Source organism: Armigeres subalbatus, chromosome 2 (assembly GCF_024139115.2).
Source record: "Armigeres subalbatus isolate Guangzhou_Male chromosome 2, GZ_Asu_2, whole genome shotgun sequence".
Taxonomy (NCBI): domain Eukaryota; kingdom Metazoa; phylum Arthropoda; class Insecta; order Diptera; family Culicidae; genus Armigeres; species Armigeres subalbatus.
The window spans coordinates 192,948,862-192,971,505 of NC_085140.1; the positions used below are offsets into that span (position 1 = coordinate 192,948,862).

At 39.8% G+C, this 22,644-nt stretch overlaps 1 protein-coding gene across 10 annotated transcripts in view; it reads left to right on the plus strand.

Moving 5' to 3' along the window:
* LOC134211429 (four and a half LIM domains protein 2-like) overlaps window positions 1-22,152 on the plus strand; it is a 589,158-nt gene extending 567,006 nt beyond the window's left edge. For all 10 annotated transcript variants that reach the window (XM_062688275.1, XM_062688274.1, XM_062688273.1 and 7 more), the window contains 3 exons: window positions 8,149-8,318; window positions 8,386-8,572; window positions 20,407-22,152. In XM_062688275.1, the coding sequence (XP_062544259.1) occupies window positions 8,149-8,318; window positions 8,386-8,572; window positions 20,407-20,564 (515 nt within the window). In that variant the 3' untranslated portion in view covers window positions 20,565-22,152. The remainder of the gene's footprint in view (window positions 1-8,148; window positions 8,319-8,385; window positions 8,573-20,406) is intronic.
* Window positions 22,153-22,644: the final 492 nt, after the last annotated feature.

The following is a 22,644-nucleotide window of genomic DNA, read 5'->3' on the forward strand; positions in this document are numbered from 1 at the left end:
TAAAAAAAATTACGAAATATTGACATGTGATGTTCTACAAAGTTATAGCGCAGCTTATTCCAATAAATTTAGCTAAAAACACTTTATTTGTAGCTCTTGATAGCTAATTTAGAGCAACTTTCCCTACTTGGATTAGGGTGTCCCTAAAAAAACAGGATTTTTAATCTTTTTTTTTTGTTTTCGATTTTTCGGAAAAGTCGTCTTCAGGTGACTTTTAGAGCTAAAAAAATGAAACTTTTGATACGTAAATATGCACAATACATAGATGCAAATCTGACAGCAACCAATCACATCCATATTAATACGATAAACACACGCGTATGATTTGAAGCTCAGTAATACCCGAACCAAATGTTCTAGGTATTCCAAACTGTTCTGAAGTTTGGATCAATTGGTTGAAAGTTCCTCCAGGAATTCCTCCGGAAGTTTTTCCAGGAGTTCTTCCTGAAGGTCCATCGGAAGTTCCTTCAGGGATTCTTCCAAAAGTTCCTCCTGGAATTCCTCCTGAAGTTTTTCCAGGAGTTCTTCCCGAAGGTCCATCGGAGGTTCCTGCAGGGATTCTTCCAAAAGTTCCTCCTGGAATTCCTCCGGAAGTTTCTCTAGGAATTTCTCTGGAACTTCCTCCAAAAATTCCTCCGGAAATTGCATCAAGAATTTCCCCGGAAGCTCCTCCTGGAATCCCTCCGGGAAATCCTCCGGAAGTTTCTCCAGGAATTCTTCCGGAAGTTTCTCCAGGAATTCCTCCGGAAGTTTCTCCAGAAATTCCTCCGGAAGTTCCTCCAGGAATTCCTCCGGAATTTCCTCAAGGAATTCCTCCGGAAGTTCCTCCAGGAATTCCTCCGGAAGTTCCTCCAGGAATTTCTCCGGAATTTCCTCCAGGAATTCCTCCGGAAGTTCCTCCGGAAGTTCCTCCAGGAATTCCTCCGGAAGTACCTCCAGGAATTTCTCCGGAAGTACCTCCAGGAATTCCTCCGGAAGTTCCTCCAGCAATTCCTCTGGAACTTCCTCCAGGAATTCCTCCAGAAGTTCCTCCAGGAATTCCTCCGGAAGTTCCTCCAGGTATTCCTCCGGAAATTCCTCCAGGTATTCCTCCGGAAGTTTCTCCAGGTATTCCTCCGGAAGTTCCTCCAGGAATTCCTCCGGAAGTTCCTCCAGGAATTCCTCCGGAAGCTCCTCCAAAAATTCCTCCGGTACTTCCTCCAGGAATTCCTCCGAAAGTTTCTCCAAAAATTCCTCTGAAAGTTCCTTCGTGAATTCCTCCGGAAGTTCCTTCGAGAATTCCTCCGGAAGTTTCTTCTGAATTTCAACAAGAAATTCCTCCTGCAGTTGTTCCAACAATTCCTTCTAGAATTCCTTGGACAATTCTACCAGAAACAGCGGCATAAGAAATTCATCGGCGGACTGCTACGGACTTGTATGAACATGACTGGTCTGTGTCAGATTTGTATCGAGCATAGTGACCTGGTAGTCTAGTTGATCCCAATTCCAAAACAGTTCGGATAATCTAGAACACCTGGTTTGGGTATAACACATGGGCTCTAAGGACTTGTATGAACATGACTGGCTGATGTCAAAGTTGTATTGAGCGCAGTTGACCTGGTAGACCAATTGATTCAAACTCTAGAACAGTTTAAAGAATCTAAAATGTCTGATCTGGATACAACTGTTTTGCAAATCAGACGCGCGGGCTCTACGGGCTTGTTTGAGTTGAGTTGCTTGAGTTGAGTTGAGTTTGAGTTGAGTTTGAGCTGAGTTGCAAATCATATGCGTGGACTCTACGGACTTGTATGGACATGACTGGTCGACTTCAGATAGCTAACGAGCGTAGTTGACCTGGTAGACGCATTGATCCAAACTCCAAAACAGTTTGGAGAACCACGAATATCTGGTTTGGGCAAAACTGAGTAGAATATCGTACATATGGCCTTTACGAACTGGCATGGACTTGACGGGTTTCCATTGGCATGGGTGTCTGTACTTTTCTTCGGCAAAATTTGCATATCATCTTTCACCAGTCATAGTGGTCATTTTGGACTCACTAGTGATGTCCAGAAGAGGCATATTGTTCACACATAGTACAGTCAATGCTAGAATAGTGTTATAGAACATTTTTGAAATCAGTAAGTGTTGTTCATACTGAAATGTGTACTGTGAAGTAAATTTTACTAAATTTTAAAAAACATCCTTGCTCACGCCCCTCTAGGGAAAATTGAGTATCCCTAGAAACATAACTCACCAATATGGTAAAACTAGATGAGATGGGTAAGACATCCATAAAAGAATTGTGAAAATCGGTCAAAAGACGCCTGAGAACCAGCTGTTTGAAAATTTAGTTCCCATGATTTTCTGATCACGGTATTCGGCGTGTTAATTGTTTTTAGAAACTACCTCGGAATCTCCTTCAAAATCCCTTTAGCAATACTTTCAGGTATTACATTTTCTCGAATTCCGTAGTCCCTCCGAAATTTTCTTCTGGAATTTTCGAACGAATCCCTAATAAAGAAATTTTCAAAGGCATTTCCGAAAAGAATTTCCAATATTCTTGAATTTGGAAAATTGAAAAACTTGAAAAACTTTGCATCAATTTTTCTTAAAACTAACTTTTTGTCAGATACACCCCTTTGCGTTTGACCCCCTCATTTCTAATTGCAAAGAAGGAATTCTAAAAATTTCCTCAGATTTTCCCTAAAGAATCCTTTAAAATTCCTATAGGGCACTGCACGGACTGCTTTGTCTCTTTCTCGCTGCAAAAATTAAAACAACAAGGCCAGTAAACGTCAAAATTTATGAGGAACGAAAGAGAAAAGATGTTTCCGCGCAGTGCCCTATAGGGAAACCTTTGATGAAATCTTAAAGATCTTTGCGTCTTCGTATTTCTTCGAAAATTCCTTCCGGAAATTTATCCAGGTATTCCTTCCTCAACGAATTCTTCTATGTTTGGCTAAGCTAATAATATACTAGCTGATAGTTTTTTTCCTTTTATCTTTTTTATACCCTCCACTTACCCCCATACCAAAGAGCTCACACAGAGAGCCCACTGGTAGTGGACAGAACACTTACACTTACTTCAAAAAAATCCTTCAGAAATTTGGTCGAAATTCCTAAAGGAAATTCTTCGGAAATAACTACGCAAAATTGTTTCAGGAAAACCTTTTTCCAAAATTTCTTTATAAATTCCATTGGAAATTGCTTTAGGAACTCCTTCGAACTTTTTTGAAAAATTGCTTTTGTAATTTTTTTAGCAATTGCATGAAGAGATTCTTTCAGTAATTTCTCAAGAAATTCCTTCAGAAACTCTAGGAATAAATTCTTGGATTTTTTTTCGAAATTTCTTTAAAACTTCATTCTGGAATTTTTGGAATTGGAATTGGACAAAAAACTTTCAATTTTTTTAAATTCTTTCTGACATTTCACCGGTAATTTAATTAGAATTTTTTATACCTTCTAATATTCCTTCAAAAAATTTCAACAACCACTTCAGAAATTCTTAATGGAACCATCTACTTTAAGACCAGTGTTGGTAAAATCATTCATAAAACTCAATCATTGAGCGCTCCCGCGCGACTTAACTCGTTTGCGATTTTAAAATAATGCATCACGTCTGAGTTTTTCATGCTAAAACGGATCATTTCACTCATTCAGTTTTTCCCAACACTATTTAAGACTCCTTTCTGAAATTTCATCTGGGAATTCCATTTAAATTTCCGTCAAAAACTCTTCCGAAAATTTCTTCAATATTTCCTATTGAATTCTTTTATAAATTTCTCCAAAAAAAATACAACAAAATTTGTGGAAATTTCAGCAGGAATTTCAAAGGAATGTCGGAAATTTCGGAATTTCCTTCGGAAGTTTCTTTGAAAATTCCGTTTGGAATTCGTTCGAAATTCCCTAAGGAAATTATTTTTAAAAAAATCTAGAATTTTGGGAAGAATTGTTGCAGGAAATTTCGGAATAATTACTGTTAGTATCCGAAGGAATTCCTGAAATATTTTTCGAAAGAGTTCCTGTACATTTTCCATTTCTGGAATCATTCTTGAAATTTTCTGAAAAAATCGTTGATGTGTTTTCCAAAGAATTATTTAAGATACTTACGAAAAAATATCCCAAGCACTTCTTGAGCAGATCCGTATTTCTTCTGGATAGTAGTGAAACCCGGTTTTGACTTTGGAATTGCTGGAAGTTTTTGGAAAAACATTCCAAAGAAATCCTAGCCTACTAAACTATTTATAGACGATAAAATGTAGTTAAAACGTCATAATATTTGAACCAGCCTGAAATGTTTTTGAATTGATTTATCGCTTGTTTTTTTTTGTAATAAAAATGTGATACATAATACTATGTTTTTATTATTTTGCTAAAATACTTATAAGGATTTTATTTTCCACTCACAATTTGAGAAACAAGATTCCTCAAGAAAGGTAGCAAATCAGATGTGAGTGATACTTCATATTCATCCTTATCAAAAATCTTCCATCGTTGGAAAACTGAGTGGAAAACTGTTACATTGGGTCCAGTCGTAGGTCCCATAACTGAGTAATACACGCTTCCAAGGACGAGATCCAACAAGAGGTTTGATTCTAGTTGACGCTCAATCCATAAAGCAGCTCAATTTTTCTATCCTGAAGAACACAGAAAAAATGTAAATATGTACTCAAAATCGTGATTTTCCCGACTTTCTATAGCTACTATAAATATAATAACCTGAGCTCACATTACTATTAGTAGTTAGTGTCAAAGAACATTATTAACCTTCTGTCTGTGCTCAAAAAAACTTACGTTGTCTGTGCTCTGGGGTCAAATTGACCCCAAATTTAAATTGCTATAACTTTTTTAATGTTTGGCCGATTTTGGAATTTTGTGGCTGTTTCGAAAGATAATTTAATCATTTTTCAGGTCGTTACCAAAGATTGACCATTGGTGGGCGGGTACATCGCGGGGAGGGGTTTTAGTGAACAAGGGTACAAAAACAGCGATTTTTCATGAATATTTTAGTTATATCTGAAAATCCTTCCCACTTTGAACTGCACTTTTGTAAAAAAGGTTATGCAGGAAGGCGTGTGCTTTGGCATGAGGCGTTGATAAGTTTGGAACTTGGCCGCCAGGTGGTGGTATATTTGAATTCATTATTTTAGACTACTCAAGTAATTCCGATAATAGAATTCTCCTCAATGCAAATGTTCTTATCGCACAAATTTAAAATTTGTTAAAATGGCGTCTTGATCAAAGGTCGTCTAGTGGGAATGGACTGTCTTGTGACGGAAGTAATAATTGAGAATTTTACTAATAGGCGGAAAATTGGCTGATCTTTGGTTACGCATGTAGACCCAAAGGCCTTAATTCCAGCGTTTTATTGGATGACCTAAAACATATTATGTGAACACATTCTATTATTTGCAGCAGGTTGAATACAAAGAAAACTTTTGATTAACTCTACCACAACATTTATGTTTGTCAAAAATGCTACAAACCAAAATACATCAGATCTCACATGGAACAATATACTCAAATATAACAGCTCACTAGTGCCGCATCTTAGAAGAAGTGCTCATTATATTGAGCACCGCTTTGTAGTCCTGGACATCCTGAACAATGTTGCCGAATACAACTTGGGTGTAGGTATGAGGGATCTCAAGCTAAAGCAATATTTCAAACATGCAAGAATATTGCAAGTACACTAGCGCCGCCTATTTGTAAATTTCCTAATCATTTATTCCGTCCCATGACAGTCCATTCCTACCAGACGAACTTTGTTAAGGACGTTATCTTTGAAAATTTCAAAATTGTGCGATAAGAATATTTACAATGAGGAAAATTCCATATATCGGAATTACTTGAGTAGTCTAAAATAATGAATTCAAATATACCACCACCTAGCGATCAAGCTCTAAACTAATCAATGCCTCATGTCAAAGCCCACGCCTTCCTGCATAACCTTTTTGAAAAGGTGCAGTTCAAAATGGGTAGGATATTCAGATATAAGTAAAATAAGCATAAAAAATCACTGTTTTTGTACCCTTTTTTACGAAAACCCCTCCCCGCGATGTACCCGCCCACCTATAGTCAATTTTTGGTAACGACCTGAAAGATGATTAAATTATCTTTCGAAACAGCCCCAAAAATTCAAAATTAGCCAAACATTAAGAAAGTTATAGAAATTTTAATTTAGGGTCAATTTGACCCCAGAGCACAGACAACGTAAGTTTTTTGAAAAAAGTACACTGTAGCGCATATTTTTATATAGATTTTTCGAGCGAATTTGCACCTAGGAGACAGATCTCGGCGAGTTTTAGCAAACTACCAAAAATTAGGAGAATCGGTTGAAAACTAAAAAAATGGCAACCACTCAAAGTGGCCTGGGGCACAGTGGCACAGACAAAAGGTTAACAAAAGATGTCATGTAAGGTGATGCGTCGGGATTACTGATTGCCTATTACGCGATGTACACTAGAACAGCGTTCTCGACGCTGTATAGAGGGCGACCTCTTTTCCTTTTGCTTCAGGTCCGTTTAAGGACCACTTATGTCCGCCTACCGGTCTGAAAATGTTGGGGGTTTCATTTTTCATTAATACGAATATTTTCCTGCTATGAAACAATAGAATTTCGCACTTTTGCATAGGTACAAAAAAAAAAGATTCCCACTTCAAGTAACATTTTAAGTTTTATAACGATCTTGAAGACCATAATTTACTCTTCAAGAGTGTTATAAAACCAGAACAAATCCAAAATGTTACGTACGATCCGATAACACATTTCAAATTCAACTTTTTCTGTTTTCGAAAGCAAAAAATTAAACGACAATTGTTTTATATATCTTTATTTATTTATTTATATAAACGACAATTGATCAAATGTATGACTTCAAACAACGCAGCCTTCACGGGCTATAAACATTACGCCACACGTTATACCTTCTACAGAAAAGTCTTCACGCCCACACACTGACTGTCCGCTCCAGCAGTCAAGCCCATTCAATAGCCCATGACTTCAAGAAAAGTGAAAACATTGCCTTATACAGCAAAGTGATCGTAAATTTGCTTGCGGGGCAGACAGGATTGTAAATGTGCGCACAATTCTTCTTCCGCACTCGACGACTATCGGTGACCCCAGCAGCCATCAGCAGAGCTAACAGCTGATCTGATCCCGGCCCTTGGTTCACAAATCAGCATAACTTTTGTCGAGAATCTCCGCCAATCGACGGGACTATGAATTGCTGTTTAGGTTACCACTTTGTGGCACCCCCCCATCTGGTGAGGCTGTTTCATCCAGCACGAGATCACGCTTTTTAATTTATTAGACAGTTCGCGTGAATTCCAGGCCTTCTACGGTAGCGTGTCAGTCAGCCTCCATGAATCATCCTCCTCGGCCGGCGCCGCGTAGGATGCTGGGCATAGCAGTTTAATGCGCCCATAAAAATAATAATTTCATACTTCCAGCGATAATCGTTGCGCCCTTTACCGCGTTCAACTTTTCTCCATGTCTGTTCAATGTTCTTTCCTGGGAGTTGGCAAGAAGGAATGGAGCAGCGCGCACAAGCCATGCGTTTCACTGACCTGACTCAATCACGTTGCTCTCATCTGTTGGCGCATATTCTCCACCAATTGAGAATAGATCTTTCCTGTTTTAAAATATGACCACGTATCACGTATACATTTGCAGTTTTGGGAATGGAAGATGATCAATTCCTCCCCATTAATTCTTTTTTTCACAAGGGCTAACATTTTGTACAAAATATTTCTTGATACATTCCCTCCCGGTGACCCGCTTAACATAATTGATAAGTACTATGTGATCCAAAACACACTTTGTAATTATAAAAATTAATCAATTTTAACGGGGAGGGTCTATTAAAACGAGGCTTCTTTATCAAGCTTTTCAAGTGCCCACACATGCGATTCCGCCAATTGAGTGTACTTCTGAACGCTTCCTAATGGAGTCCCATTCTGAAGTGTGTGTTTGTTAACGGTAATTGCTCTTTCGATGATAAATATTTAATTAAATGGATTAAGTCCACTATTTCTTCTAAGGATCAATAAACAACTAGGATTGATTGATTGCTGAGTCTTGTTCTGACGAGAGTGACATCATATTCGACTTAATGATTCATCAGTGATTTTTACTAACTCGTATTATTTTTTTTGTCCGATCAGGAACCAAAAAGATGGAATACAAGACCAGACAGTGGCACGAGAAGTGCTTCTGCTGCTGTGTCTGCAAGACCGCCATCGGTACCAAATCCTTCATCCCCCGTGAACAGGAGATCTACTGCGCCGGATGCTACGAAGAGAAGTACGCAACCCGTTGCATCAAGTGCAAGAAGGTAAACTATTTGTTTGATTCTGAAATAAAATAGAAAGTAACTAACCATCCGCTTGCGTCCTTTACAGATCATCACTAGCGGTGGCGTGACCTACAAGAACGAACCATGGCACCGCGAGTGCTTCACCTGTACCCACTGTCAGGTGTCGCTGGCCGGGCAGCGTTTCACCAGCCGCGACGAGAAGCCGTACTGTGCCGAGTGCTTCGGAGAGCTGTTCGCCAAGAGATGCACCGCTTGCGTAAAGCCAATCACCGGTAGGTTTTTTGACGTATGATAAAATGTTGAGAAAACCATATATTATATTTTGGGTGGATGGGCTGGATATAATCTTCTATCTCTATATATAAAAATGAGTGAAGCAATATAACTCACTAACCGGTAGACCGATTTGCAAGATTACCGCACTAATCGATTCGTCTTGAAATCAGCTGTGCAAAAAAGTTGATGCATTTGATGGGAAAAGTTGACAAATTGTAAAAATACAAGATTTCCTAAGTTCTGAAGAAACTTATCACCTCGAATTGAAATCGATCTAGAGTGCCACGCTGAAATTAAATCACTAGCGAGATCGGGCCAATTCGCCTAGTTCATAATAAATTCCTCAGAGAATTCAAAAGAATTTCCCTTGGAAATTAATTTAAAAAAAAAAACCTTTTGGAAATTCAAAAGAATTTTACTGGAAATTTCTTAATAATTTCCTCATTTTTTTGTGAATTGGAAAATAATATGTCTTGGAAAAGCAGAACAAATTACTTTGGAAATCCAGAAGCATTTCCTCAAAAACCGCTGAACTTCAAGGCGATGTCAAACTCAACGACAGCTGCACAATAAGATGCCGTTTTAAGGCTCCCCCAAACCGAAGCGATTTCATGTTCTAGCATAATTAACCACAATTCACTTTGTTTTACCAAATAGTACGCTGCTTTAGAATGAATAAACAGATGGTGCGTCTGCAAGTTGTATTCCCGGAATTTATCAACATCAAGAACTTGTTTCAGGATAATCATTTGATTCGGCTCTTCAAGCGATCTCAATCTCTTGAATATTAAAAAAAAAATCTTCATTTAACCCTTCCGTCCCGAACATCTGTTTTAAGGGCTTTCAAAAACTGCTGTTAAAACTACACTTCTTGACCGATTGCTTCGCAAACAAGTACCATTCGATCAAATGGAGTTCCCAGAATCCGTTGGGGTCAGTTGTCCCCGGAAATAGTGGCCATTTACAAATTTGAGTCAAAACAGGTCGTGTGACACCTCAAACTTCATGATTTCACAAAACAATTAGGAAATGATATTTTTGGGGCTCCTGGGCCACTCAGGTTCAATCCGGCCACATCGGCCATAATCTGGGAGACCTCCGGAATGGTTATTTCCTAAATTGAATCAAAACAAGTCGTGTGACACCTCAAACTTCATGATTTTACAATGCAACGACGGGATTGATATTTTAGGCGTTCCTGGGACACTTGGGTTGAATCCGGTCTCATCCGCTTCAATTTGAGGAACCTATGGAATGGTTCTAAGTTGAGTTCATGGTTTTACAAAGCAATGATGACACACGTCCTATTTTGTTTCAATTCACAAATGTCCATTTCGTAGGTCTTCGGATTATGGCCGATGTGAACAAATTGAATCCAAACAGCCCAGTAACCCTTAGAATATTATTTCCATCATTGTTTTGTGTTGCACGACCTATTTTTACTCAAATTAGGAAATGGCCATTTCAGAGGTCCCCCGGATTGTGGCCGGATTGAACCCGAGTGGCCCAGGATCCTTGAAAATATAATTCCCAACATTGTTTTGAAGTCATGAAGATTGAGGTGTTACACTGTCTGTTTTGACTTCAATTTGTAAATGGCCACTATTTCCGGGGAAAACTAACCCCAACGGATTCTGGAATAATTTTGGAACCGGATTGACCCAACCAGTATGAATCAAAAATTGGGATCCGCCCGGATCGAATGTAACATGTTGCGAAGGAATCGGTGAAGAAATGTGGTTTTTACAGCAGTTTTTGTTTTTGAAAGCCGTTAAAAACAGACATCAGGTACGGAAAGGTTAACCCTTTCATGGCGACTTTTTACCTTGCTCATAAACAAAGTATACGTAAAGGCGTTTCAAAATCAATCTTTTTACATAAGTCCTGGAGACCGATCGACTCAGTTCAACGAATTCACGACGCGGAATGTTGTCTCATTATTCTCTATTGACAATTGACAAATCCAAGAGATAAAAAGAAGAAGACATGTGATGATGAGAAACAACAAAATCGTTCATGGCGAAGTATACGGCGGTGATTTTAAAATGTCCGTATAAAATTAAAAACCAATTCTAATTAAGAACTAATCAATGTAAAGTGCGAGAAAAATGGAAATCTATATTTTATGTGCATCACACGAAAAAAACATTTTTTTTTAATAGTTTGTTCTAAATCTAGCTTTTCATTTTTCTCGCATTTTACATTTATTAGTTTTTAATTAAAATACCTTTATAATTTTATATGAGCATTTTAAATTCGCCGCCGTATACTGAATGTTGGAGAAACATGAGCATCTCGTATTCCTTGAGAATTGATCATTGGCTTGACGTTAATGATGAGCGAACTTAATTGAGTGTTCAAAATTATCAAGCAATGCGGCATAGGCTTCAAATATTTCAGATTCAATTGCTACTCTCAGAAGCGAAATCTTCCCAAGGTTTCGGATATCCGTGTCTTCAGGTTATAGTCACATTTGGCCTCCGATATTTTTCTTTTGAAGCCAACATCCTGATGAACAACTTTGCTGAACTTTGAACTTTGCTGAAAATAGGTAACTAGCTCTCTTCTGTGATTTTACACAGTCAATCTAAAACGCTGTGTGTACGCCGAATCAAGGAGGATTATTCATTGGTAATTGGCACATTCTAGTCTGTGGCCTTTCTTATAGAGGCAATTCCTCAACTTCCCATATTTGCGACATAAAATGGTGCAGAACCAGTGAATCAATATTCGAGCATCGCCTAACAATATACTCTTTGTCATCAACAGAGTTTGTTACTGACCAACGCACCTAGCGACAAACCTTTATCAGAACCCGAACGCAATATGACAAGAATCATTTGCCTTGCATGCTCTGATATTTCCCAGAATACGATGCTAATTTTGTAATCATTGTTCGATTCTCGAATATTTCCATAAAACCAGAAACTGTGATAGCATAAAACCAAAATTTGCTCTAGAAATAATGCAACATAACGGAATGAAAAGTTAGCAACAAGATTGTCTTCTTTTTTGTTGGTGACAAATTTTTTCGGATCTTTGTCATTATTATCTCCGACAAAAACAAAGCTCTGTCGTTGGCTATCTGTTGTGGCTTGTTTCGCATGCGCATTCCAAAAAAAATTGATTGCCTGTGCAGAACTTCATAAAGCGGCTCACTGCCATGTTTGAGAAGTTCAACCGGGAGCTGGTCCTTCCCCGCTGCCTTATTGTTTCTCGAGCTTCTGGCGGTACTCAGCTGATACTTTTTCCGCCGACAATCGCTGGATATTGTAACGCATCGTTCGCTGTAATCTTTCGTTCGATACAGTTGACAACCATGATCGAGTTTTTCTGACAACGAGGTAGTGATCAGTCTCTGACTGAATGTCCGCACATCGATAACATCCGAGAAATGTCGCCCATCTACCAGAACATGGTTGCCAGTTTCAGCATTTGGGTGTTCTTTCGGATATTATTTCGTGCAAAGAAGGCGCTACTGATAAACATTCCTCTGTCGGCAGTGAAATTTACTAGGCATAGACCGTTGTCTTAAGTAGTGAAGGCTCTCTCTACCGATTATGGGACGGAAAAAGTCCTCTAAAGCCGCTAAAAACCAGGTCGACCCGTGGAGGCATGAGATAGGAACTTCTGAGGACCAGAGTTGTACTGGGCGCTCCTATATGTCAACCCACGGTATTCGGAACGCTGTTGTTGACCCTGTGTGGTTTAGACATGGTTTGGACTAGTTTCATTCTGGTAAAGCTCAGCCCTGGTCAGCTGATGTCTCACGAATATATTTACATGTGGTCTTGGAAACCCTGCTGAAGTAACCCAGCGGGGGACGGTGCGAGTAATGGATCGGGTTTTTATCCGCGTGCGACCGCGGTGTCATCGACGACGCCTTCAAGATGTCGAGGGATACAAGGGCGGAAGGCGTGCTACCGGACACCAAGTCTTCTGCGTGTTTCAAGTTTTTCTCGTAGCCAGCGGTTGACCAACTTCTCAACAACCTTGGATACGCGGGAGGTCATCGAGATTGGTCTATATTTAAAATCGTCCCAGGACGAAACGCTGTTTTCCGGGATTTTTGATGGCGAGACTTCACTGCCATTCGCCCGGGAAAGTTTTGGTCAGACCAAGCTTGATTGACCATTTCGTGAAACATAGTTTTACCCTGGGAAAGGAGGTTCTTTACCATTATGTGCCCTATCACATATGTCTATTTATGTCACATATACAGATTAGGGTGGCTCAAAAAACGCCCTCTTATTCGGTACTGTTTGATGCCCTGATGTTCTGGACAAAATTTCAGCCAAATCGGTCAACGTTTGGGCGGTGCTAAACTCGTTGGTATTTTATATGTGATAATGTATGCAGAAACATCAAAAACAGTGATTGGCAGTTGGACGGCACAATTTACGATGAAGAACTATGATACTCATTCAGTAATTGTAGAATTAAATACAGAATGGAATGCTGAAAACTGCGAGAAGATTGTAGTTTATTAGGCAAAGATATGAGCATTTTACTGGAGTGTTGTATGGGCGAATTTATTTCTTTTCAAAGGTAAAAGAAACGAAATTTGCTCAAACCCCTCTTCAGAGAAATGCTAATAACTTCTCCGGGAAAACACCAATCTTCTCGCGGTTTTCAGCATGACATTCTGTATTAAATTCATCAAGATCTGGATGAGTATCATAGTGCTTCATCGTAAATTGTGTCGACTTACTGCAAATCCCTGGTTTTGGATGTTTCTGCATCCATTTTTACATATAAACTTTCAACGAGTTTAGCACCACCTAAACGTTGACCAATTTGTCTGAAATTTTGTCCAGAGCATCAGGACATCAAATAGAACCGAATAAAAGGGAGGCCATCACAAAAATTGAAAAAAGTTTTGTGTTCATCTATAGACATAAAAATGAGTTTCCGTTTGCCTTACCGACTCTTGTAGACTTGATAATTACTGAAGCGACCAGCGTTAATATATGTATGCAGGGTTTTTTGCCGGGGAAGGTTCTTATGGTGGTCCGTGACTCCTCCCACATCTGGAAATTGGGCTCATACAGCAATGAAGCACACATTTCTGCATAACTCTAGAAATAATCAAGCAAATAGAGTCTATACTCTGGGTATTGAGCCACCCGGAGTGGTTATTAATTAGTATGTCTGAAACTCGATTTGTGTAAATGCACAACATGTGATAGATTTAGTTCAAAAAATGTATTGAAGGGTACACACCTCCTTCGGTGGGGTTTGATCTCTTGATCCCTATCTTTTCGCTTATGTGGTCGGGTTGGAATCTGACAACCAACGACCAACAATTGTAAATCAACATCGCGTTGCTGATCGATCGTTAACGTTCTCGCTTGTTCGGCTAGTATTTTTACGTTATTAAACTAACTGAAATTGTCAGGTTTTACAAAAGTATTATCAATTTCCCACCTTATCGGCCGCGACGATTTGAAATCGTCGCAAAACAAATTGTCGCCAAAATCGTCGCCAGCAGAAATGGCCATAAGATCTGTCAAATCAACTGTGAACAAAATTTTATATACTCAATAATCACATTATTTCCCAAAATTGAGCCCTGTTTTTAATTCAGATTGACATTATTTTCTAATAAAACTAACATAATCTTAGAATAACTTAGAATAAAGATGTTGGCGACGATTTTGATAGTGCCTAAAAAATGGTCGGCGCGTTTTGTTACCAAGGAAACAGACAATATATTCCGTTCATCTGTGTTTCGTTGATGTGGTTTATATGTGCATCGTATATTATCGTGCTTCGAGGTGGAAACTCCAAAAACTGCCGGATCATTACCATCAAGTTCAACCTATTAGAAACCATACTGCTAAAATGGATAAACAATGTAAAAAGTGCACCGCAAATATAGACGTAATGAACGAGCTATACACGGTCTGTGAAGGAAGATGCGCCAAGCGATTCCACGCCTCATGTGTTGGTGTTAGTGAGGACCAACTGTGTGCGCTATCCAAAAATATAATTAGGATATGTGATGAGTGCATGCAAGAATTTTGTATGGCAAGGGATAATGTCCGAGTCACCCCGTATCGATTCATCGTCAACAATTGTCACTGAACTGGATGAGCTGAAGGTCCAGGTTGCCAATATCAACGACGCGATTGGCAGGATAAACGACACAATCATGTCTTCTATTACTCCAACACATTCTCATTCAACACCAGTTAACTCGCCGAAACCGTTGTTATATGCAAACAATATTCCAAATCGAAATCACGAAGAGTCATCTTCATTTGTTTTAACAAACATTAATTGCTGTGTGTCTGCTCTCCGATACCCGAATGTTTGAACGTTACTAAGCTAGTGCCAAAATGGAAAAGATGTGAGGATTTAGATTACATTTCTTACAAAATTGTTTTGAATACACGATGGAAGCAAACAGCTATGCATGCGCAGACTTGGCCACGAAATATAAAATGTAGAGAATTTGTCAGCAGATTGAATGAAACGTGGAAGCCGATATGTGAACAGACTTGAACGTGTAATATTGGTCAATGTTATTTTACGTATTATATGTACTATAGATCGTATTGTTTATGTTATTATGTAATGCACATTTTTAAGTTTGATTGTTAATGTTCAGAAAAGGAAAATGTATGTAAATGTTTGATGACAACTAGATTAAGTGATTCAATGAGATCAGTAATGATCAGTTGAAGTATTATCAATAAACAATAAACAACAACAATAAACTGGCACAACCTCTTACAACCCTACTTCATCGATCGCAGTTGCTGATGAAGTGTATAGGAGCCAGACAATACTAAATACTCATCATACTTGGTTGGCATTGTACAAACAAAACATATAGCGAAAAGCTATTGACAATTCTTGTCTAATGACCCTTCCGGCCAAACGACCCTTTCGACCAAACGACCCTTCCGGCCAAATGACCCTTCCAGCCAAACGACCCTTTCGGCTGGATAGATTCAATTATCTTCTTATTTCCCTAAACAATAGTTTTAAATAATTTTTGGTTCAATCAAAGTTAATTGCCTATTTCCGGGGATTAAACCACCCGACTTGGTCGTTAATTTACAATGTTATGGAAACTCATATGTGAATATGTACGTTATGTGGAAGATATTGATTTGAAAAATGTATTGGAGGTAACCACTTTCCCTTCGATGGGACTCGAACCCATGACCCTACAGTACGCTAGACTGGTGCTTTAACCAACTAAGCTGTAACGATCCGTTCTGTTTCACGAAGTAAGCGGCTTAAGCGCCACCTTCGAATTGAAGGACCGCAAACTCTTGTAATAACCCGGTATGAGGACTCCTGATCAGGGCAGGCCAAACAGTCGATCAGAACTTCAAAGGTACAATTTTGACCCAACCGACGCGATGCACATTAACCAAACCAATTTCAAAAAATACTAGGAATAATAGTATAAATTAAATTTAGCTATTAAACACTCTCCAACTCCGAGCGGTAGTCGTAGGATTAATCTCAGACTCAAACAATTTCGTTCAAAAAATTTCAAAGAACGACCACGGTCTGGTAGAAGTTCAAACTAAACTCGAAGTAATAATATTTTATTCAATATTTAACGAAACCAAAAACTTGTTTAACAAAAAGAAAATTTAATGAGTTTTACACTTTCATTAGTTCTGATTTCTAAAGATTTCGGTTCTAATCAGATAGACCGGCTACGGACCGGAAGACGTCTTTTTATTTTATTTTATAATTTGCCCTAATACGTTGCGCATACGTATAAACTAATAGGTCTGACCTTGATCTTCGACGAAAAACCTGTCCCTCGTCGGACGAAATCGAGTTCGTTGAAACAGGCGCTGCAAATATCCGTTGAACCAGCCTAACGAGCTTATGGCGATGATACGGGATGAACCACCTCGTGCGTGGGTTGAAACATATAGGGTAAATGCGTCCCTAGTATTGATGGAGAGTCGAGCAGTGGATGCGTTGCTCGAAACCACACGTCTTGGCGCGACGAGTTTCTGGCCACACCGAATTCACCACAATTTCGAAAGCTTCACCGTTGGTTGCTCGTTCCAAAAACACTGGTTCCTGCCTTGGCTTGGATCGGAAAAATCCACCCTGGATAAACTGCCCACGTTGGATGGGCGGCAGCCTGATCAACGTGGTAGAAAAATTTCAAAATGGGCTCTCGGCCTATTGCTCACCAGCTTACCTGATCAACTTCCTTTCTATTCACCAAATTTTCAAAACTTGTTCAACTGATCCTATCGAACTCACCAAATTTACTGGAAACTATTGGGAAAATCAACAAAATTACTTAAAAAAGCTAATTAAAATCGCGAACTTACTTCGACTTTAGTAATAAAATGTGTAGAACAATTTAATTTAAATAACTTTGATATAAATCTTACTCCGACAATAATGTCTTAACGGCTTGAACACTCCACCAGAAAGAATAATCGGACGCGAGACGAATATGGTTGAACCTAAAATTAATACGCAATAACTACCTGATATTGTCCTTTCAAACAATAGGTATTTTTTATGATCAGCTTGGAGAGAATTTCTCACGGAGAAAACGATTTTTCATTGGTGGGAATATATCTGCATTGCGTAATTATTTTTGGAAGGAAAATTCCATCACTTAACACTTTTTGAATTTAGTTCGGTTAACCCGCCTAGATTCACTCTTCTCGCTAAACACGCTACTTTTAAGTTTAAAATTATTCACCTCATACCGAAATATTTCCAAAGTGTTTCGCTATTCTCCGCTAGGTGGATTTGTCCATGATACAAAACAATGTAAACATATTTCTTTACACACTCACCATAAAACGAGAAGTTGTATGATAATTAGGGTTACAAAGCTACGAAGGACCTCCGTCGGCCTTCGCAACCTAGCGGCTACTGAACGAGCTCGAGATTCCCAAATTGGACGCATAGTCAAATCACTCGCAATCCATTTCTCAAGCCAACACTACCACATGTGTATAGTACACGTTCACATTAGAGGAGCGTGAGTATTTAGAATGTCTGGCGGCTGTACACATTCTTCATCAGCAACTGTACTGATCAAGTGAGGTTGTGTAAGCATATGCCAGTCGGTCGTCAAGCTCAGACCCGACCGCATTGCGTAGGCAAGAGCACGCAACTCAGGTTCAGTTCAATCAAAGTTAATTGCCTATTTCCGGGGATTAAACCACCCGACTTGGACGTTAATTTACAATGTTATGGAAACTCATATGTGAATATGTACGTTATGTGGAAGATATTGATTTGGAAAATGTATTGGAGGTAACCACTTTCCCTTCGATGGGACTCGAACCCATGACCCTACAGTACGCTAGACTGGTGCTTTAACCAACTAAGCTACGAAGGACCTCCGTCGGCCTTCGCAACCTAGCGGCTACTGAACGAGCTCGAGATTCCCAAATTGGACGCATAGTCAAATCACTCGCAATCCATTTCTCAAGCCAACACTACCACATTGTAACTCTTCGTGACGTCCACACGTCTGTAGAGTGGACGTCCAAACGTCCCTAACTAGCTCACCGAGACAAATCACTCAGGGTCGACACCAACCTGCTCAAAGGAACACACGAAAACCAACAATTGGAAGTGGACGGTACAAGAACCAACGTACGGACATGCAAGGAATTAACTAGCTAATTAAATAAGCATTGAAAGTTTTAATTCATCTTAGCTTTATGTTTATTTTCTTATTTGTATAGGGTTAGTGGTTAGGGTTAGAAACGTTGCGGCCGATTGAGGAGTTGGGGCCCATATGGATGGCATGCTTACGTGAGGAGACAGATCTTTGGAACCTGATTTCGCCTTGATACTTGCCACGGTGTGGTTCTGGAATGTTCTGCCGACGGGTGGCGTTGCTGTGGCCACCGTATCGGGCCGGAGTCGGCCAGGTTCTTGAGATGGTCGTCGAACGGGATTCGGGCTTGATCTGAAGTCGATTACGGGCTGGTATCGGCGGGACGCCAGCGATAGCAGAGGCCTGCAGGGTGGCGAGGCCGGGCGGGGTTCGGGATCGACCTGATATCGGGCACCGATCGATGCCGACGAGTCGCCAGCGATGGCAAATGTTGCGGGGATCTTGAGATGGTGGTCGGACGAGGTTCGGGCTTGATCTGAAGTCGATTACGGGCTGGTATCGGCGGGACGCCAGCGATAGCAGAGGCCTGCAGGGTGGCGAGGCCGGGCGGGGTTCGGGATCGATCCGATGTTGGTCCCAGGCAGGTACCGACAGGACGCGAGCGATGGAAGAGGCCTACAGGGTGGCAGAGGCCGGGCGGGGTTCGGGATCGACCTGATGTCGGCTACGGGCTTGTACCGACGAGACGCCAGCGATTGCAAGGCTTACCGGGTTCTTGAGATGGTCGTCGGGGTTCGGGATCGATCGGCTGTCGGTTACCGGTAGGTACTGACACGAAGCCAGCGATGATAGAGGTTAGCAGAGTTCTTGAAATGGCCGTCGGAAGGGAATCGGGCTCGACCTGTTGTCGGTTCCGGGCTTGTACTGACGGGAAGCCAACGATGACGGAAGCACTACGGTTTCTTGGAAAAGTGGAAATCGGCCACGTGTCCACGCAGAACCGATCCTCACAATGGTGGAAGGCGAACGGCTTTGTCGCGGAGCTCGGTGGCCACACCAAACGCTTGGTCCGATGTCGTCCTTTTCTGTTTAACGGAAATCCGGAGGGCGATAGCTTAGTATTTCTCCGCTGGTCGCTACCTAGGCACAACCTTCTAGGAGCGTGGACTTCGGCCAAACCTGGCGGTAAAGATGGCGACTTTTTTTACTTGCTTGTCGGTGTTGTTGGCGACTTAAGGAACACGTCTCACTACCTTGATAGTCTATTCCCGACTGACTTTTTCACCCTCTCATCCTTCTTTTTCTTTCGTCTTCGCCCTCGGGGTTGGGTTACCCGATAAAATTTCGCTCGTTTTCGGGGTTCCACAGTAGCGTTAGTAAATACACTATTAAAGGAGGAATAGTCATTTTTACTAATAAAATAGATGACTATTCCCCCTTGTTGGCACTACATGCGGAGTTTCACAAAATTTTGTTAGTTTTTTTTTTTGCAGTTATTTTTGGATGAAAGTAAGTTGATTCTCAACGAAGGTATTGTAACCGTGTTTTGGTAACAACATGTGTATACTACACGTTCACATTAGAGGAGCGTGAGTATTTAGAATGTCTGGCGGCTGTACACATTCTTCATCAGCAACTGTACTGATCAAGTGAGGTTGTGTAAGCATATGCCAGTCGGTCGTCAAGCTCAGACCCGACCGCATTGCGTAGGCAAGAGCACGCAACTCAGGTTCATTGCAATCAAAGTTAATTGCCTATTTCCGGGGATTAAACCACCCGACTTGGACGTTAATTTACAATGTTATGGAAACTCATATGTGAATATGTACGTTATGTGGAAGATATTGATTTGAAAAATGTATTGAAGGTAACCACTTTCCCTTCGATGGGACTCGAACCCATGACCCTACAGTACGCTAGACTGGTGTTGGCTTGAGAAATGGATTGCGAGTGATTTGACTATGCGTCCAATTTGGGAATCTCGAGCTCGTTCAGTAGCCGCTAGGTTGCGAAGGCCGACGGAGGTCCTTCGTAGCTTAGTTGGTTAAAGCACCAGTCTAGCGTACTGTAGGGTCATGGGTTCGAGTCCCATCGAAGGGAAAGTGGTTACCTCGAATACATTTTTCAAATCAATATCTTCCACATAACGTACATATTCACATATGAGTTTCCATAAATAATTTTTGTTGTTTCGTCATGATAAAAAATCTAATTAACTCTACTCGTGTTTTCCTATCGTCCACACAACAGGAATCGGCGGTACCCGTTTCATCTCGTTCGAAGACCGTCACTGGCACAACGATTGCTTCATCTGCGCCATGTGCAAAACGTCGCTGGTCGGCCGTGGCTTCATCACCGACGAGCAGGATGTCATCTGTCCGGAGTGTGCCAAGCAGAAGTTGATGTAAGATGTTAAACAAAAAATACCTAAACCAGTCAGCGGCACGCCGCTAAACAATTGCACACACACACAAAACCCACACTAATGTAGGAAACGAAACACAACCTAGAACACAAATGCATTGAAACTATTTCTCTCTCTAAATTGCAAACGAAAGCAACGGAAACTATTGTAACAACGAAACAAACACAACACAATGATATTCTAAAAGCCGACCATGTGTTATAAATTGAAAATGTTTATGGTTAGAAGTGAAGGATCAAAAAGCACAATTACCACGACAGTCAAAAGTAGAGCCTTTCACAGAGTACAGCTGTCAAAAAAATCGATGACGGCCATCTTGCAGAGCGGATCGCTTTTCCGCATTCGAATGACCTCAATGCGTTAGGCTTTTGAGTTCTAAGAACATATTATTTATTACCTACCATAGTTACATTTATATGATTCGACCCTACAGCATCATTGTGTTGAAATTTTATTTTTGATGAGTTTTACTGATAATTTTCTATAACAGCAAATAGAATACTTTGAATAACTGCGGGGCCATAGCAAATATTGCCAATAAACAGGAATGTATTTTTAAAACCTGTATTTTAACCAATTCTAATATTTTGAAGAAAAAAAATATACTCAACGTGAAACAAAGTGTTGGCTTTATTTGCTCCTCTATCCTTGCATAGTGGTACTTTCACACAAGCACGAACACTCACACACGAGATTAGCGGGAACGGCCTATATTCACAAAAGTTGCCTTTTACTAAGAACAAAACTATAAGAAACAAACATCAAAACCCACACCTTAATATTAACATGGGACAAATTTTAATAGAAGAAAAATAAAAGATTATCGTTCTAGTTTTAACGGCTTTACCGAGAAAAAAAAAGAAAAACGAATGAGATGATTAGAAAACACACAAAATAAAAGAAGTATTTAAAGAGAGTAGAATGCAGAAAAATGCTTTCATAAAAAAAATATTTATCCCTAATATTGATCGCTTATCTCCTCCCTCTTTATGTTATATGTTGTTATTCGTAAGCTTAAGGATGAAAGAAGAAGAAGAATAATCAATTATTACCTATACTATTGACAAGGCAGTCAACGAATGGAAGAAAACTGTATTTAAACGAGTAAGGCAGAATATTATGATAAGAGCACTCTATCAGAGATGATTGACTTAACATTTACTAAAGATAATCCTATTCCTAGAGATGATGAATCAGAGTAAGGAGAAGAAGAAGAATAAAAGAGAAAATAGTAACCCTGGGAGTAGAATAGAGCTTAAGGTCAGGATCATTACATTGTCCCTTCTTTGTCACAACAGTATCGTATAACGAATATGTTTAACGTTTAAATTATTATTTATTCATATTAACACCTCGATTACCATTATTTGTTAATAACAGGAAATTATAGAGAAGGCAATCGCCTGCGTTTATTGTACGAAAAAAAGCTTATGGTTGAGAAGTACATTATATAGAGCTGTATCGATTCAGAAAAAAAACAAACGCTAATCCTTTCACCTATTTTTGTTATACTTGATAATATTTTAGCGATAGTTGGATTTTCATTAAATAAACTGTATCTCCAAAACAAATTTATGTGTTTCAATGATAGACAATAAAAGAATACGAATTTTGCAATAATACAAGTTGTTCTTCAGATCATTTAGGAAAGGATATAATGATCTTGCCATCTACGGTGGGGTGCAGATGGCGGACAGTACTCAGAGGTAGGGACGAGAAATGTCACGTCAATGTCATGGGACTGTTTTGCCAATAACTTTTTTAACGACCTATTAACAATTGTGTTTTTATATAAACATGTAGCCCTTAAAGGACCCCAAAACTTTTTTCTAATAGGTCATTTCTCTAAATTTGAAATTAGCTGCGTGAGAGCTGAATTAGTATCAAACGAGATTAATGTCATGACATTCCGTGACATTTTTAAAATTTCATTTTCGTATCTCACACTTTGTATTTAGAACATTGATCTTCTTCCCCACACTGGGACAGAGCCGCCTCGCAGCTTAGTGTTCATTAAGCACTTCCGCAGTTATTAACTGCGAGGTTTCTAAGCCAGATTACCA